The sequence below is a fragment of the Bidens hawaiensis genome, unplaced genomic scaffold (genome assembly GCF_021521415.1).
Source record: "Bidens hawaiensis isolate Kalapana, Puna unplaced genomic scaffold, B.hawaiensis_p1.1 tig00027239_1, whole genome shotgun sequence".
Lineage (NCBI taxonomy): Eukaryota > Viridiplantae > Streptophyta > Magnoliopsida > Asterales > Asteraceae > Bidens > Bidens hawaiensis.
Genome location: NW_027494397.1, coordinates 142,975 through 162,992, shown reverse-complemented (window position 1 = coordinate 162,992; position 20,018 = coordinate 142,975). Strand labels below are relative to the sequence as shown.

At 35.8% G+C, this 20,018-nt stretch overlaps 1 protein-coding gene across 1 annotated transcript; it reads left to right on the top strand.

Annotated features, from left to right (window-relative positions):
• The first annotated feature begins 454 nt into the window (after window positions 1-454).
• Window positions 455-2,826, top strand: LOC143575017 (uncharacterized). Its single transcript, XM_077059489.1, has 2 exons — window positions 455-2,693; window positions 2,739-2,826. The coding sequence occupies exon 1, from the start codon at window positions 661-663 to the stop codon at window positions 2,020-2,022; it is 1,362 nt and encodes a 453-aa protein (XP_076915604.1). The 5' UTR covers window positions 455-660; the 3' UTR covers window positions 2,023-2,693; window positions 2,739-2,826.
• The last annotated feature ends 17,192 nt before the right edge of the window (window positions 2,827-20,018 follow it).

Genomic DNA, 20,018 nt, shown 5'->3' with positions numbered 1-20,018 from the left:
AACACTCATAAATTGTGACAATGTCTCGGCCGTATACCTTTCGGAAAATCCCGTGCAACATCAACGCACTAAACACCTCGAGCTCGATATCCATTTTGTTCGTGAAAAGGTCCGACTTGGTACAGTTAAAGTTCTACATGTTCCTACTGACTATCAATATGCGGATATATTCACCAAGGGTCTACCAAAACATCTCTTCCAACAGTTTCGGTCCAGTTTATGCCTTCGTCAATCTTCGGCTCAAACTGCGGGGGAGTGTTAACCAATAATGAGTTGTCACCATTATTGGTGTATATTTGTACTTAATTAGTTGTTAATAGTTGGTTAGGATTGATTGTATTTCCTTAGTTAGTTCCTTGATTCACTATCTCTTTTGTATTATATATGCATGTATTATGTGCATGAAAGGCAAGGAATAATATTGAACTTTACAAGCATAACACCCTTTGTACTAATATTTCCAGCAATATAAACACTTAGTCTTGTATATTTGTGTTCAAGTAACCCAAGAAACACACATTGTAAATCCAAGACTTCCGCTGCCCAAAAACTCGCCAACAACAAACCACACAGGCTTACTTAGACGAAGTTCTAAGGCCACATGAGAGTCAAAGAATTAACTCCGTGACAGTTGGTGTCAGAGCACGTTGATTCATCGGGATGGCATCCGAATCAAAACCCGAAGGCACTGCCCTTGTCGTTGGAGAAGAGACGAAGAAAAGAAAGAAGTATGCAAAAGAACTCATACTCGGCGTAGAGAACCGCGTAGAAGAGATGGAGACGTCACTGGTGGAATACAAAACCCATGTCGATGCACTCCAAGCAGAATTCGACATATTCAAGGAGCACACCAACGAATCACTACAGAAAGTTGAACCATTAAGTATTGACGTCGTTGAATTAGAAGGAAACTTCAGAGCTGCCCTCGCAATCATGCGAAATGAAATGAAAGAGATGATTATGCACGAGCTGGGTCAACTCAAAACAAACATGGAGAATATTGAAAAAGAGCTTGCAGTTTGCCATGATTTCTACAAGACTTTACAAGGCGAAGTTAACGTCTTGAAGATGGCCGTAGGAAACGGGGTCGCTGGTACAAGCAATTCCACTTCTTCAAAGGTCAAAGTTCCCCAACCAACGCCGTTCGTTGGAAAACAAAAAGCGCGGGCTGTGGACAACTTCCTTTGGGAAGTCGATCAATACTTTAAGGGCGTAGACATTGGTGATGCTGCTAAAAAGATCTCTACGACAACCCTATACTTGAAAGACACTGCTGCGTTATCGTGGAGACGCAAGAGCAAGGAAATCGAGCAAGGTACGTGCACCATCACCACTTGGGCAGATTTCATTAAAGAATTTAAACGCCAGTTTTATCCGGAAAATACCCAATACAAAGCAAGAATCTGTCTTCGTAATCTCAAGCAAAAGGGTGCGATCAAAGATTACATCGATGACTTCACTACCCTTATACTTGAAATTCCTGATATTATGCCCGGGAAGCGCTGGCAAACTTCATGGATGGCTTACAATATTGGGTTAAAAATGAGGTCGAACGTCGAAACGTTCAAGACTTATCATCAGTCATCATTGCGGCCAAGTCCCTACACGATCGGAGTGAGACTCGTCCACCAAGGAACAACGTTGTCAACCAAGACAACACTAAGGTTGGGGGAACCAGACCCAACAACACCCAATTTCGGAAAGAGGAAACTCGGAAACGACTCCAAATTGCCAACGAACCTTATAATAAAGGGTGTTTTATATGCGATGGGCCGCATAATCCACGCTACTCGCCCAAAGAAAAACAGTTTGAACGCTGTTGTGAAAGTTAACGAAGAACCAAATGAGACTGAGGAGGTTCTACTTGGGGCAATGCAACTTCAAATTCTGAATGCAATGCGTGAAACAAGTGGGAAACGTCTACATATGGCAGATTCGAACCCACAAATTAACACGAATACAGAAGGGAAAGGACTTCGGTTCGTGACAATCGAAATAATGGAAGACGTTCGAAAGCATTAGTGGACACAGGTGCAAGCCACAACTTTATCAACCCGGAAGTAGCAAGAGGACTTGGTTTAAAAATAACAAGAACGGATGGAATGATCAAAGGTGCTAACGGAGAGGCACAACCGATAGTTGGGAAAGCTTGGAATGTGAAAGCTACAATCGGATCATGGCAAGGAAGAATTGACTTCTCAGTGGCTCCACTCGATGACTACGACATTGTCCTTGGAATGGAGTTCTTCCACAGATCAAACGTTGCCGTAGCAACAAGCTTAAATGCCCTTTACATAACGAAGGGAAAACAAGTCTACACCGCACCAATGGAGGCGGAAACTCGGCAAAGGAAGACCAACTCTGCACTGCGACTCATAAAGAGGCCGAAGACTCGCAACGAGGGAGTTGCGAAATCAGGTGGGGGAGGATGTCACGCACCCTCCCAATTTTCAGCTTATTTCTTCGCGTTTCCGGAACATTCCGGTGCGTTCAAGAGGAGTCCAGGGCTGCCATATTAAACCACAATCTGCCATGACATACAAGGCTGTTTGGAACACTCCAGAACAGCCCAGATGTGCCCTGGAACAGCCTAGAAGGGCTGCACAAATCAGCCCTACGGAAGCTGCTAGAAGCTGGCCAAAAGAGGGTTCTAGAGCTGCACATTTCAGCCCCAAAGTTGCTACCAAATGAAGGTTCTAGACCTGATCAAATTCAGGACATTTGCTGCTGTATGGAAGACTCTAGAGCAGCCTACAAAGTCCCTTAAGTGCTGGATATTTTGCTAGATAACTCTAGACTTTTGGACATGATATTTTGTATAGAAAAATCTAGATAGGAAGTCTCTAGAATCCAGGAGAGTAGTATAAATAGGCAAGCTAGGCTTCATTTGAAAATCACCCAAAAGCTTGTAAGCATAACACCCTTTGTACTAATATTTCCAGCAATATAAACACTTAGTCTTATATACTTGTGTTCATGTAACCCAAGAAACACACATTGTTAATCCAAGACTTCCGCTGCCCAAAAACTCGCCAACAACAAACCACACAGGCTTACTTAGACGAAGTTCTAAGGCCGCACGAGAGTCAAAGAATTAACTCCGTGACAGTACGTTTAAATGCTAACTGTGAGAGAAAGGATATCTCGATTGATATCCTATTTACCATGAAGTCTCCTTAAATAATACAAAGTCAGGAGATAAAAGAGGAGGAGCTAACCAACTACAACAAACTATCCGATCCTATTTTAAGCACATGATAATTACAAATAATAAAAATACAATTCCAATAATATCAAGATATTATTCGTTAACACTCCCCCGCAGTGTGAGCCGTAGTGGATCGAAGGCACAAAATGGATCGAAAGCGAGTGAAGAGGTGCTTCGGTAGGCCCTCAGTAAAACTATCCGCATATTGGTAATCAGCGGGAATGTGCAAAACACGTACATCTCCAATTCTAACCTTGTCTTGGACAAACTGGATATCGAGTTCAAAGTGTTTAGTCCTTTGGTATTGTGCCGGATTTTCGGTTAGGTACACTGTCGATATATTATCACAATATACAATAGTGGCATCGCGTATGTCACACCCCGACCAAAGGCGGTGGAACATGCCAGGGTGCAACGTGATTGGACAAATACACAAGAAACTATTAAAGTGACAATATTTAATCAACTCATTTATTTCATAAATCAATAAACAACACATCTTGTTCATACAAACCAATTTAATACAAGTAAACAAATATATTGTTCGTTTTACTAATATCCTAATAGTCTTGATAACGTTTTCTCCAAGTCCTTGAGTCAACTATAGTTAAACCTGTAACATTGCATAAAATAAAGTTTCTCAACACAAAGGTTGGCGAGCATTTTCATAGTTTTGAACAAATATGTATAGAATAAGAAAATTCCACAATCTTGTATACAGAACAATAAATAATAGCAATAATTTGGATAAATAGATAAAATCGCTAATAGAATTACGTTAGAGACACCTTGCTATAAGGGGATGCCAAATAGCCTAGGATTTATAGTTACCCGTTAATAAGCATACATTAATGACACCTTGCTATAAGGGGATGTCAAATAGTCTAGGATTTATAGATCAACCAACCAAAAGCGGTAAACACATAAGCACATGAGCATGTAAGCATAGAACACCAAATCGAGCATGTATTTAAGTAAAGTATACAATAAAGTTTGTGGTTTAAGACTCAAGTATAAAACATTTAGTTTGAATAAGTATGCAATATCACCCCCAAAACGAAAGATGGAAAACGGGGTATGAAAAGTACTCACGTTCAAGTAATAAACTTGATCGGTAAAATGACGAGTAACCGAAAGGATGAGGTTGAACGAGCAAGGTCTAGGTGAAAGGAAAATCTTGTATATGGAAGGTTGTCTAAGAAATCTTTAAATAAAATAAATGAAAATAAATGCAAACAATTTAAAGTTTAAGGTTTAAAAAATGTATATATTAATAAATTGTAATACTAGTCTTTAAAAATATAAGTTTGCTCGAAACCGGGTTAAAGTATCTAGCCTTAATATTTACTCAACCTATGTTAAGTAATAAGGCGGGTAAAAATGCTAGAATGCAAGTCCCTTTATAATGTAGATACTAAAACGGGTTTTAACGAGTGTTTCGGGTTGTTGGTTCGGGTTTTGATAATTGATCAAACCTAAAGTCAACTTTCCAAGATAACATATGTTATGAGATAACTCAATAAAATCTAAGAAGACTTAACCAAGTATGTAGTTCTATTGTTTTAGAACTAACAACGTACGTTAAGCGAGTGTTCGGTTTTGTAGGTCCAAACTTTGTTATGAGATCAAGTTGGATCCAACATTTCCAAGTACTTAAGAAGATAATTAAAATCAGTTTATAAAGTATTTTTAAAGATTTATACAAGTCTTGATAGCTAAAAACACACTTGTGTGTCTTAAGCGAGTGAAAATCGGTTTAGTTCGGTTTGGTTCGGTTTGCATCTCACAATAAGTTCATAGATGGTTTCCACATGCCCATATATCAAAGAACTTGTATAATAATTTATAAATGAAGAAACTTAAGTTTTACAACCAAAAAGTTAACAATAAAGTCTTTAAACGAAAGGTCGGTTTGGTTCGGTTTCCATCTCACAATAAGTTCATAGATGGTTTCCACATGCCCAATGTCTAATAACTTGTTTAATAATGATATTTGAAACTTAAATCTAACATAAAGCATGTTTAAACAATTGTTTAACAAAAACTAGTAAACAAAGTTTGGTTTACGGTTTAGAGCTATTTACGGTTAAACCGAGGCTAGACTCTTAGAACCCTTAACCATGGAACTTGTAAATATGACAAACAAACTAAAATGAGCAGAAGTTAGACATGGTTAGTATGTATAAACAAGTTATATATATATATATATATATATATATATATATATATCAAGAACACGATTTTCCTCCATGTAGCCTTGCCTTACAAGGTCCGAAACCTCACCGACCGGGATCAGAGATGTAACTACCAAAGGTAACAAGGGGTGTATATTATATATATGTTGCAACAACAAACTTGAATCATATGGAGTTAGCAGAAAAACAAAGGAAACTCTTGTTTGACTCTTAAAAGTCAAACAAGTAAGAACCTGAAGATTGGAGCTTAGAACTTAGGTTGAGAGTATTTGATGAGTATGAGCAGGTTCAAATGAGTGGTGAGGCTTGGTTTTAGGAAGGATAAGGTGTTAGGGTTATCCATAAAGTTGCTTTAGAGATTTCCAAGCATTTTGATTGGTTAAGGGTCAAACATGTGATAAATAATAACAAAAAACGAGTTTTATGCATCAGTGGTCCCTTGGCGCCCCGCGACCTGACCCCTGCCCTGGTCGTGCGGCGCGGTGTGCCCAGGGTGGGGTGGGTTGTCCCAACTCGTCTTGCGTGGTTCGCTTCGCGTCCCGGAAGTTTGTTTTCGATGTAATTTGATCGTTTTAAAGGCGTTTTCGAATCCGTAAAAGGGGTTTTTCAAATTGAACAAGTGGAATGATTTAATAACATAAAATCCAATATTTTATATATTTGAAATGTTCGGGATATAAATCGGGTCGGTTTACATGATAAACGAATACACAAACGAGTACAAATAAAACCCGAAATTGATGAATGTCACAACGTACAGGAGTATGTACTACGAGAAGAAGATTTCGGACCTAACTTATTTCGCTACTTTGCTAGCCAATCCTTTATATTCTGCCTCTACACTAGCGCGCGAAATGGTCGGTTGGTGCTTGGAGGACCAACTACAAAAAAAGTAACCATTAGAGACTAAATTATCAAGGACTGATATATCAGTCTCGATTACATAGTATCTAGGACTGATTTATTAGTCACTAAAAGTATTAGGGACTGGTTTTTATGTGACAAATGTTAGTGACTAATAATCAGTCGCTAATACTGTGACACCTTATTTGAGACCAAATTTCAGTCCCGGATGTGTTTAGGAAATATAAGGTTTTGGTGTAAACTTATTGGCAACTGAACTTTAGTCCCAAATATGTAATGAAAAATTACTCAAATGTATGGCGACTAATCATGAGTCTCTAAAATAAAAGAAACATATTAGAGACTATGAGTAAAGTGTTAGGGACTGATGTTCTTGACTCAGATACTTTGTATTTAGGACTGATTTTTTAGATGCCGGTAGTATTGCGGACTCGTTTCTACGCGACTGATTGTAGTGACTAACAATCAGTCGCTAATATTTAGAATCCATACTTGAGACTAAATACAAGTCAAAAAATGTTCCTCTACAATGGAAAAATGGGGAAACTTTCTTTCAGGCTAATCTTCAATCAATAATTTTGAGGGAATGCGTTAGGGACTAATAGTCCTTATTGCTTTCAAAACATGATGAATTAGATACTAGTATTTAGTATCTAATTTTTTAAAGCTATTTCATATTTTCATTCCCCCCTGGTCGAAAAAAATCATTATCCCGCTTTCCCAACCCTAGTCGCCCTTTTTCCCCAAAACATAACTTCCCTACGCTCTGCAATTGAAGCACATCTTCTCAATTAGTTTGATGTCTATTAGTGGTGGCTGTAGCGGTTAGGCTTGTGATTTCCAATCTCAAATTGATAATGCTGTATGTTATCTTCTTTAATTTTGTTTTTTTATTCTAATCTCAATTTATTTGTGGATGGTTCTACTAATTTGATTTGATTTGATTAGCCTCCTAATGGTTACAGTTTTTTAACGAATACGAATGAAATGTATATTCTCTAATTGTTGGTCTCTCTGATAATTAATCATACGTCACTTTTGTAAGAAATTGAGGACAACTCTATTGTGTCTTGTTAAAATACATGTTTGTTTGTATCTCTATATGTAACAGGTTGTATGTTTTTTATATGAGTCCTAGAAAAGAAAATATAGGAGATGGTTGAAACATGAAATTTGTACAGATACAATAAAGGCAGAATGGTTAATATTAGAAACTATGGGATTCTTTATACATTCCTTTTGAAATCACTATATTAGCTCTGCACATATTGTGTTGATAATTTGCATTAGTTATTATTTGTTGTGTTGATTATTTGTATGACTTTATAAACATTATAAGGACATATTTTTTTTTTATTTCAACCTTTTACATATTCTTCACTTTTTATACCTGATTTTATATATTTTTATATGAATGAAGGTGATGTTTATTTGTTGGTGTTTTATGATATAGCTAAATAAAGGATTAAGCTTTTGATGCTCATTGGGGAGTTCTTTATGACAAATATGTAAGATTTCAGTTTCTCATCTCCTTATCTCCTTCTAATGCGTCACCGCTATATTTATTTTTGAATTTCATTCCACATCCAAATTATGTTGCATTCAGTTGTCATCAATCTCATTTTTTTTAATATTCTTGTGAATAATAATTTGAGTTCACAACATGGTCATCCAAAACGGGTTATAACATTCAGATTTTTTCTTATGATGCAATCAACCCAACTTGACCATGTTGATGCTTATTTATTTAATTATGTGGTTTTAATTGTGGTGTTTGCAATTGGTTTTTTACAGAGTCTAGCAACAGCTCAAGCAAAATGGAAGGTTTGTCTCTCATTACAACTGTGATTGTTGGATAGTTGGTTCAACAATTATACAAATTGGTCATGTTGATGAGGTGAGATTCTTTTAATTTATTTGGATTAACATCATCTTTTAGCCCACATAATTGTTATAGTGATTTAACTTAAAACTTAAGGTCTGCTCTTGGTAAAAATTTTAGTCAAAACTATAACCACTTGAAAACCCACCAAACTTGGGGGAAAACGAGCCAAGACCGAGCTCATTTATGTCTCATTTTTAATTTAAGAGGGCTCAATCTTGGCTATTTTAGAGTTGTATTTCTTAAGCTTGAGCTCGACTCATGAGTAGGTTGTCAAGCTCAAGCTTGGCTCGGGTTTGGCTTGTTTATAAGTTGTTAGTTATAGATGCTTGTTTAGGCCTGTGAGTCAAATCAACCTTGATATGTGAAGCTCAGGCTTGTTTATTAAATAAATGGGTCTTAATAGAAGCTCGAGCTCGGTTAAGCTTGAATTGATTCGAGTTTTTTAATGAGTCGATCTCAAGTTGCTCACGAGTGGCTTGGTTTGTTTACTAATGAAATTAAATTCTATGACTTTTAATCTAATGAAATTAAATTCTTTTGTGATAGGTTAAAGATATCACCTACGTCCCATATTTTGGAGGAGCTGATGTTAATCAAAGTTGCTGAGAGTTAATTGCTAGATGGGAACTTGCAGAATCAGTAGAACTTTTTTAGTTTTATTTGTGTTTGAATATATATTTATTGTGAGATTTTGGATATATATAATATATGGTTTTGTATTGTGCTGTTAGAAAATTAAAACAGATTTGTAATTGTATATTTGCAATTGATTTGATCGAAATTGTAATTGCGTGAAAGGTCAATTTTTTTTCAAGTAGTGCGTATATTACTGTAATTTTGTTATTAAAGACCAAATTTGTAAATTTTCAATCCCTAAAAGAGTCATAGTAAAGACTGAAATTAAGTGGTAATTATAAGTCTATTATTAGAGACTGACTTGATATAAAATTGCAAACCTAAGGTAATTAATTAGCAACTATGGAGTCTTGATTAGAGGACTGATTTCTAGTCCTTAAAGTTATACATTAGGGACAAAAATATCATAGTATCGAAGACTGATTTCCAGTCGCTAAAAGGTAGTTTTGGGGACTGAAATGACGTGGTACCGGGAGACAAATTGAGGACTGAGTTTTTATGTATCGAAGACTGACTTTTAGTTCCGGTTGATGCCATATAACAGGGACTGATTTTTAGTTACTAAAACCACTATCTAGGACTAAGCATCTGTTACTGGTAGTATTAGAGACTGATTATTATGCAACATATTTCAGGACTAATAATCAATCGCTAATATATAAGCAACTTATTTGAAACTAAATTTCAGTCGCAAATAAGTGTGCGTGATGTAGCCTTTTCAAATGAAATTTAGTGGCCACTAAATTTCAGTCACAAATACATTTTTTTATAATGAAAAATGGGGTAAATACTTTTAGACTAATCTTCAGTCACTAATTCTAATTTATAAGGAATGTATTAGAAACTGAATTCTAGTCTCTAATACTTTTAAAATTGGCGGACTTAGAGAAGTATAGTCAGTCTTACATGACATTTCATATAAAAAATGATCAGTGACTAAATTTTAGTCTCCAATTATGTTACACAAATTCTAGCATTTGATGGTCAAGGGCTGAAAATTAGTTTTAACATTTTTCTTTCTTTTTTTCTTTTTTTTGCAATATTTACAGGATATCGATATTTAGTCTCCGCTATGTTTTGCAGACGAAAGAACTAGGGACTGATATTTAGTCTCCAATAATCATTTTTTTTTTAATTTTTCTGTTTGAGCATGAAACATTTGCCTCGTTTAAAAGTTATATAAAATAACGAATTTTGGAAACTTATTGATTATTATATTTTTGAACAAGCATTTTCAGGTCATACTATTTATAAATTTTTATAAATTATACAAAGTTGTAAAAAAATATTAAACTCTATAAGTTCGGTTGGGTTCAGTTTTTTCGGTTAATTCTCGTTACTGGTGTTAACATTGGTTAGTGATCGACAATTAGAGCTAACAATGGCCAGTTATGTTCAATGGCGATTATTTAGGACGGGTTTGGGTTACTACTAGTCAATTAGGGTTTATTACCGTTAATAAGGTCACTTAAGGTCATTTAGGATGGGATTGGGTTACTATTGGTCAACTAGGGTCTATTATGGCTAACTAGGGCCAACGATGATCATTTAGAAATTAGAGTTACATATGGTTAACGATGTTCAGTTATTATCCACTATGATCTAAAATCAAGCCGATTAAGATCTACTATGAACTAACAAAGCCCATAACCAAACGCATAGTAGATGTAGTTCATATATATTCCTCTCTTGTTAATGGCTTAATTAGTTAGTTTCACTTGGTTGTCGTTCGCTACTGTTATGCTGCTTTTATTCTTTAATTTTTTTCACACGAATTGGATTCTGACCTAAGGGGGCAAATTATCTTCATTTTGTGATTGGCTTTTCTTAATTATCAGATTGTGGGGAATCTCAAAGATGGAACATATTCACAAATCTGGTTCAAATTATTATTTTTAGTTAGTTGGATCTATTTTTGACTAATGTTAAATGTGCGTTTTTTTTCTATGTTCGTATTTAGCTTCATATCTCATAAAACATGTAACAACCATGTATGAACATGTAAAAATAGTTTGCTATATTATGACATTTTGATGGCATGTTTATTGATTTTGTAAAACACGAAGACCACAACAGGTAACAAAGGTCTAGTTCATATTGATTCTTAGTTTGCTTTCTGCATAATTGATTAAAATTTTTTGTTGCATGCTGTTTTACGCTCTACATCTTTAATGTACATATGCTACTTCATTATCTTATGAAATTGGAACTGTGTGATGCTTATTTAACTGAAAAAAAGTGAAAAAAGTATGTGGTGTATGACAAAAAAAAAGTTGACGCTAATGCAAATAATATTAAGATTATTGTGACTAAGAACTTTGACTGATGGTTTCATATTAGATTATATAAATCACAGAAATAATTTTGATTTTTATTTAGGACTTTGTTAATATTGAAGCCCATATGCTTAATAGTGGCATTTACTGGTAGATGATGTTCGAACAAGTACGTAGTAACGATGCCACGTTTAGGGGGTGTAACCGAGCGGAGCCCGAGCTCAACCATAATCGTTTCGAGCTGCATGTATAAAGGCTACAATGTTACCGGATCAATAAAGGGCACCCTGGTCAAGTTATACTCCTTACTGCCGTAGTTTGTAAGTGAATTAATACGAATCATGCATTCATACTACTAGTTTAACTCTGCTGATGCATCGAATGTTAGATGTCTAGCTTTTTAAATGCCAACCTTCAAGTCTCCATGGAGCAAGCAATATCAGGAGGTAATTGTGTATATATGTGAATTATGGTTGTTATATAATTGAAATTTGACTATTCACTAAAGCTAATTTTTAGTGTATTAGTATCGCTTGTGCCATTTTTAGCACTAGTGTTATCAAGCTAAGAATGGAGACGGGTGGGTGGAATACTAAGGCTCCATCGGCTTTGATTGCGCTAATAAGGTTTGTTTGTCTACACACTTATAACATGATCATCAATAGAATCCATATGTGGTATCCCACTTGTCTCACTGTATGTTAATTAGACTAGAATTCATCAACAGTATTTACATAGGCGCATTAAATAGTCAGAGTTCTTGATGTATTGTTTAAATTTGTAGAGTGGTCACAGACTCTACAAGCTCTTCAACAAATCAAAGGACGGAAGTTTTGACAAGTAACATGTTGAGTGCTCTTTTTTATTTAAAAAATTATACTAGTGAGTGTCATGCTAGATTGTTTAATTTGTTTATAGCTTTCGATGATGTTGGGTTTGGTTATTTGTGTTTAGTCAAAGATGACAAATCTCAAGGATGCTGGAGAGCGGGAAGAACATGATAGCTTAGAACAATAAAAAAACACGAAGAAATTGACCAAGAAGTATTATATTATCTTATTTGTTTTTGTTCATCTGTGTTTTAGAATCCATAAGTTATGCATCTTTACACTTTACACTTGTACATGAGACAAAATCTATGTGGTTTACAATACCGAATTTTAGTTCCTAAATTTGTGTTGGAGAATGATATTTTAGTACAAGACTAAAGTAAATAATAAAGACTAAAATAACATATCTTTGATATTAGTTTTCAGTTTCGAAAAAAAGCATTTTAGTGACTGAAGTTGAATGGTATCAGGGACTGATTTTCAGTCCTTAAAACAAGTTTATTGGAGACTAATTTGAAATGTAATCTTAAACCTAGATACATGTATTAGAGACGGAATAGACATGTTTAGAGGACTACTTTTTAGTCCCTAAAACTATATATTAAGGACTACTGTGTCATAGTATCTTAGACAGATTTGCAGTCACAAAGATATGTTTTAGGGACTGAATGGTGTGGTACAGGGTGACAAATTGAGGACTGAATTTTTAAGTATTAGAGACTGATCATTAGTCCATGTTGGTGTCATACAATGGGGACTGATTTTCAGTTACGAAAGCTACTATCTAGGACTAGGTATTGGTTACTGGCTAGGGACTAGCAAATCAGTCTTCGATAATCATTAGGCACTAATTGAGGGACACCATGGACTGATTTTTCAGTCCCTAATAACAATCTTTTGGCATAAGGAGATCGGGTCTAGTGAAGGTGAGGTATTGCAATGCCCCGGCGAGACTTCGATACAAGGAAGCATCGGCAACAGGAGACCCATTAGTAGCGATGAGCTTGGAACCGATTTCAACGGGGGTGCTAATGGGTTTACAATTTGTCATTTCAGCCCTGGCTAATATGTCCATAGCATATGAAGTTTGAGATAAAAATAGACCATTCTTTTTCTTTTCAACAGTGATTCCAAGAAAATGATGAAGCGAACCGAGATCAGTCATTTTAAACTCGGATTATAGGGACTTAATGATCCAATTTAGAAGCACGTCATTAGATTCGGTTAATATTATGTCGTCCACATACAGCAGGAGATATGCCATTTGAGTGTCGTGTTTGTAAATGAACGAGGACGTATCGCAAACCCTACTTTTGAAACCACACTTTGTGAGAAAGCCGACAAAACGGTAGTACCATACTCATGGAGCTTGCTTCAAACCATAAAGTATTTTGTTCAATTTGCAAACATAGTTAGGGATAGTGCCATTTACAAAGCCCGGTGGCTGAAACATATAAACCGTTTCCTTCAAATTTCCATGTAAAACGTGTTTGACATATAGTTGGTGGATAGACCATGACATCGAGACAGCTAAACTGAGAACCGTTCGAATTGTTGTTGGTTTTACAACATGGCTAAACGTGTCTTCACAATCAACACCAATTGTTTGACTTTTACCATTGACAACGAGTCGTGCCTTATACCGTTCCAATGTACCGTTCGATTTATATTTATGTTTAAACAACCACATGCAACGAATAATTGATGCATCAGCAGGTCTTGGACTAAGTCCCACGTATTATTTTCCAATAGCGCTTCATATTCATCAGTCATGGCAATTTTCCAATTTGGATCGTTTAACGCGGCTAGGTTAGACTTTGGTAAAAGTGAAACGTGAGTGGTAGTTAAAGTGAACTATTCACGTGGTTTGGTTGTGCCGGTTTGTAAGCGAGTGGCCATATGATGGGTAGGAGGGGGTGGTGGTGGATGTTGGTGGCGTGGAACTGTTATTGGAAAATGGTGTTGTGATGTTGGGTAAAGAAGGTTGGGATGTGGCCGTTGTTTGTGAAAATTGTGATGGTGGAGAATGGGGGTGGGTTGGGTCGGTGTAGTAGTGTGGGTGGGTCTGTTGGGCTAGTATGAGTGTTATGGTGATGAGAAGGTGATGTGAGTTGGTCTGTTGAGCTATCATCAAAGGTTTGGGTTGGTGGGTTATGAGAAAAAGATGAAGGTTGGGTAAATATTGTTGAGGATGGATCCAAAAACGAATGGTCAGGTGAAGGAGTGCTTAGATTTGTAAAAGGGAATTTATGTTCATAAAATGTAACATGTCTAAAGAATATGGTTTTTCCTGTTGCAATATCTCAACACCGGTAACCGTGGTAATTAGCCGGGTAGCCAAGAAAATTACAAAGTGAGGATCGAGGTTTAGTTTGTGGGGACGGGTTGCAAAAGTGTTTGGATAACAGGAACAACCGAACAAGCGAAGGTGTTCATAAGAAGGTTGACGAAAATAAAGAGCAGAAGTGGGTGATCGGTTTTGAAGAAGAGGAGTTGGAAGAATGTTGTGCAGGTAGGATGCAGTGTGAAGGGATTCAACCCAAAACGTTGATGGGAGAGATGTGTGAGTTAATGGGTAAACATTATTTCGTTCAAACGGCAAATCATTCTTTCTGGTTTACCGTTTTGTTGTGAAGTATGTGGGCATGAAAAATGAAACTGAATGCCGTGAGTATTTGCAAAGTTTGTGAACAAGTGATTGTATGTTCAGTTTAAGTTTAAATTGGGTTTTGATAAAAGCATGAAAATGAGCAAACTTAGTGAATTTTCAGATTTGAATTTTAGAGGATAAACCCATGTGTGCATTTTGCGAAATCATCCACCAAAACCATATAATATTTATAACCTTTATGACTAAGATAGGAGACCTCCACAAATCACAATGTAAAATAGCAAATGGCACAAAAGTATTAGAAACTGAATCAAAAAATGGTAATCGTTTATGTTTCCGACACTTGACACGAATGATAAACAAAAGGAAATGACTGTTTATTGCAAGCAATAAATTTATTTAAACGAAGACACTCCATGACGGGCTGACCCCGGGTGTCCAAGTCGGTTGTTCCATGAAGGAGACTCTTGAGCAGAAGTAAAACAAGCGGTAGTAGTGGAAGCATGATTGGTGAACGGGTAAAGTGGACCCGAACTATTGTGATGACTCAGGATCGTCCCATCCTTGTAATCCTTCACAGAAAAACCAAACGCATCAAACTCAATAAAAGTATAATTATCAATGTTAAATTGTCAGAACATAAATAAGGTTCTTAATAATATTGGAGTTAAAACTATACAGTTTAGATGGTGTTGGTATAGTGGCGTTACCCGATCCAAGAACTGGTATTTTGTTGCCATTTCCTACGAATAATGACGATATTGGAGAATACGAGGAAAAAGTGTTTAGTTTACCTGGATCGTAAATCACATGAGACGTGCCTTCGGAGTCGAGGTGCCACGGGTCATCGGGTTGTTCCATGGACAGTGCTTGAAAAGTGGCAGCAAGTTGAGTAGGTTCCATTGGGTCACATTCGGCTAGGTTAACTTGAGCAGTAGATGAACTGGAACGAGGTTGAATGTTGTTTAGGGATGATTGTCGGGGATGCCACAGTTGAGCCCAACTTTGAGTTGAGGAGGGGCATGGTGGTGGAGCCCAATAAGGTGGCGCGGGCCAGTATGGGTAAGCAATCAGTTGGGCTGGAACTTGGTCTGAAGCAGGTGAGTTGGAGGAGCCAGATCCGCGATTATTGGGCGATTGGTTGACCATGTTGTTGTTAGTTGGCCTACGTTGGTAATTGGGAAGTCAACGGTTACTGTTTTCTTTTGGCATTTGAGCAGCAACCGGATTTTCTCCAATGGCAACAACTACAACAGGTGTTGGAACGTGTGTTTCCCGAGCATGTTGTCATTGCATTTCAAGTTGCAACATACTGCAAGCATTTTCACAAGACGGGAGGGTTTGATTAAGGAACGGGGCCACTATGTCATATTCTTGTGGAAGATCGCGAACGAGTTGAAGAACCCGTCTTTGTTCACTAACCGGTGAGTCAACATCAGCAAGTTGATCAGACAATTCCTTAAGGCGCTGACAATAGGCTTCAAGTGAGGGCATTGCTTTGAGGGATAGGTTGGTGAACTCGTGTCCTAGGGCGGTGGCTCGTGATCCTTTGTAATTTAGGAAGATACCTTTGACATGATTTCATGCCTCGAGGGTAGTGGACTCGCTATCAAGGACCCGAACACGGAGATCATCAGCAATAGTCCCGTAGATCCGTTGAAGGACTGCCGCATCAATCTTCATCCAGGTGGGGTAATCTGCGTGTGTCTTGTCGGGGGCTGGTGCACCATCGATGTGATGTAGAACATCGTACCCTCTAGCATGGAGTTGAAAGAGTTTCACCCAAGAGGAGTAAGAAACCTTCACTCCATCAAGAACACAGACCTTGTTTTGGATGTTAGTAACGGTGTAGACGGGGTGTAAAACTTGGGTTTGGGATCAAATTTGTCTCCCATGTTCGAGAACAAGGAAAAAGGATGGTGGGTGAAAGAAAAATTAAATTCCGGCCGGTGAGAATGATACCATATGAGAGAAAGGATACCTCGATTGATATCCTATTTACCATGAAGTCTCCTTATATAATGCAAGGTCAAGAGATAAAAGAGGAGGACCTAACCAACTACAATAAACTATCCGATCCTATTTTAAGCACATGATAATTACAAATAATACAAAAATACAATTCCAATAATATCAAGATATTATCGGTTAACACTAACTTGAGTTGTGCACGTCTTAAGAACTATGTACAACCCACCGCTGCCATATATGGCTCACCATCCAATTCTCCTACTTTCACAGCAACGTTGTCGTTTTGATGGAAGAGGATGTGTGTGGATCTTTTTCTTTGCTTCTGTGTGTAACCACCATTTTAAGTTTTGAACATAACCGATTTCCTCCTAATAAGTATTTTACTTACCGCAAGCAGGGCGTTCTATCAATGAATCTCCACACCACCACAAACCAAAAATATCTATACGTTATCTGCTTTTGACATGTCATTCCCTCATTGGCTAACCTTTTCATATTTCTCCGTAAATTTCCATCCACCCTAATACCCATTGATCCTCAAAATTAAACAATACATTTCCATCTAGAAGTAGGCAAATAAACCGGTTAACTGAACCGACTCGAAATTTGAACCAAAACCGAACCGGTTTGAAACCAATTATACAGAAAACAGTTTGGAATCAATTGAAACCATAGGTTCGGAATCGGTTTTAATTTGCTCCACCAAAACCGGTTCCAAACCGGTTAACTGAACCGAAACCAGCCAAAACCAAGCAAAACCTGAACCGAACCCGATTGTAACATAGTCAAGAAACCAGTTTCAATCCGAACCAAAACCAACCATAAAACGGTTTTGACTTTTGGTGACCAAGCCAAAACAGTTTCAACCCTAACAGATTTTGAGTTTTAAATCGATCTATGCCTTCCATCCATCAATAAATACGATTTTTACTCAATTAAGTTTGTAGAACTAAGTTATCACATTTATGATTTATTGGTATGTATAACTTTCAATCAAGAGTCAGACTATTAAATGTTATATCCATAAAGCCATAAACGTGCTTCTTTTCACAATAAAAAAGAAAATAATGTGGTTTGTCACATTTATTTAAATTGAAAAGTGAACTATAGTTTTCTGTCATAGTGGTTTGTCCAGATTTACGGTTTTAGTTAAATAATTGTATAAGGATGAAAATTGTAAATTTAAAACTATTTGACTAAAAGTACATGTTTGAACAAATCATAAGAACAAAAATCACAGTTTACTATAAGTTGAATAATGCAACTTTTTAATAAATTAGACTTCTCAAATTAAATAGTACATTACCGTCCATCAACTTTTAGCAAGTGAAATAGTGGGTGAATATGGATCGCATACCTTCTTTGGTGGCTCTAAGTGTCAAACATGTTCAATTGCATTCTCAAATATTGTGCGTTCTTTGTGGTGATGCAAGGAAACACTGGTACACCCATTTACTTCATGCCATATGGCATAGTAGCTATATATTAGCTATACTAGTTTGAGGCTCGTGTATTACACGGGTAATTATTGAAAATTTTAAATTTTGATTATTAAGTGAATTTACATTTAAGAAATTGATTATATATTGTTAATACACTTACAAATAAATTAAAATTACATAAATTACATAACTAAGATTACACAAATATGTTACAAATAGGTAAAAACTTTCTTTTACACTACATTTGTGATTGCATTAGCAGGTATACATTGTTTATCAAAAATCAAAATCTTTAGTCCATGTCTGCTTGTAACTATTAATAAAGTAACATATAGGCCTGCTTATAACTCTTGATATAGCCATATATAATTGTCCGTGTGACAAAAAAGATTCTCCAAATACATACCAACTCTAGATAAATGATAATATATATCTATGGTACTAATAAAAAAAATATTCATACACATAAAATATCATGTCATTTGATAATATCTGCTCATGTTTATAGAAAAAACATGATTATCTCAAAAACCATATACCTGAACTTTGATGATATAATCATCCTTAGAATCTTTACGATTTGAAATTGATTGATCATGATAAATTTGTTGTTATCAATATTCTGTGTATGACAAATGTTTTAATTAACTTTATATTTTACAATTAAAAATTGTATAATCAAGCAAAATAAAAACCGAAAATTTAAATATAACAAAATGATTTGTTTTTTTCATATGAATGTAATTATCACGAAAATGAAAAATACATAATGTTCAAATAATAGTGATTATTCTGAGTTAGAAGAATATTATAAGATTTAAAGTTGCATAAAGTGAATGTAGTGACTCTTATATATAATCGTTGAAAGTAGGGCTGCCACTTTTACCCGTAACATGAAACCCAACCCAAGAAATCCGTACCTAAACCCAAACTAACCCGACCAGAGAAACTCGAACCCAAGAAAATACTAACCAGAACCTGAACCGAAGTAATTCGGGTTGGTTCTTGCGTCCAAATTCTAGGTTCCGGGTCAACCTGAAAACTTTTAGTTTTAAAATCATATGTATTTTTAGGTATTAAACGCTAAGCCTTAGCCGCTGACGTTATCAGGATTTAGTCCAAGTTGATTGTTCTTATTTCACATATTATGAATCGAATGTTTATTGTTTATTATTTTTAATATAAACCATAATAAACACTAATGACTAATTGTCTCTTGTCAATCCATATGAAGAATACTTATTATATGTAGTAACGATTTAGTTGGAATAAACATATAATTTTAATGTCATATATTGAAATGACTTAAAAGATAAGGACCATATATGAAAATTGGTTGAAAAAAGGTGAGGAGGGCTATGATGTTAACAAGTGGTAAAAGTAGTAGGCTTTTATTAGAAGAGATATTGGTAATTGGTGCAAGATCGATCAAATTTATGCTATTTTGGTTAGGGATTTGTTTGAGTCATACAAGTTGGTACCAACGGATGGTTATAAAAGGAAATTACGTACCCATGCATGGGATCTTGGTAAATGTGTGTTGGTGTATATGTTTTGAAGATTAGGAATGAAGTACAACTCAAGAACAAGGAAACTAACTCACGGAAGATAATGGAGAATATCAAGGTAGTGTTTGGTAAGTATGAATGAGAGATGGAATGAAATGGATTATTATGATGAAATGAAAAAAAATATGTTTGGTTGGTCAATTGAATAGAATCACCCATTACCATGTTCATTCCATTCCCTCTAAAACATCTGTTTGGTATGAGATAATGGAATGGAAGGAGGAATAGAATAAGCATGGGAATGGAATGAACAACAGAATAGAATGGGTCATTACCATTCCATTATCCTGTTTGGTTAACATGGAATGGAATGGATCCAAAATTTACCAATTTTTATAACATTATCTAATTAAAATTTATATTATAAAAATGAGTATTTTTTATGTAATAAAATTTCAAAATCATCTAAAACTATTTAAAATCATGTAAAAGTTTTCAGCTAACAGAAATAAAGATCATCCAAAGTATCCAACTAACAAAAAATTAAAATCATCCAAAATCATCCATCGAAAAAATTTTAAAAATCATCCGA

Bases quoted from the DNA above. Each gene is read 5' to 3' on its own strand.
- LOC143575017 (XM_077059489.1), top strand. From the start codon at position 661: ATGGCATCCGAATCAAAACCCGAAGGCACTGCCCTTGTCGTTGGAGAA.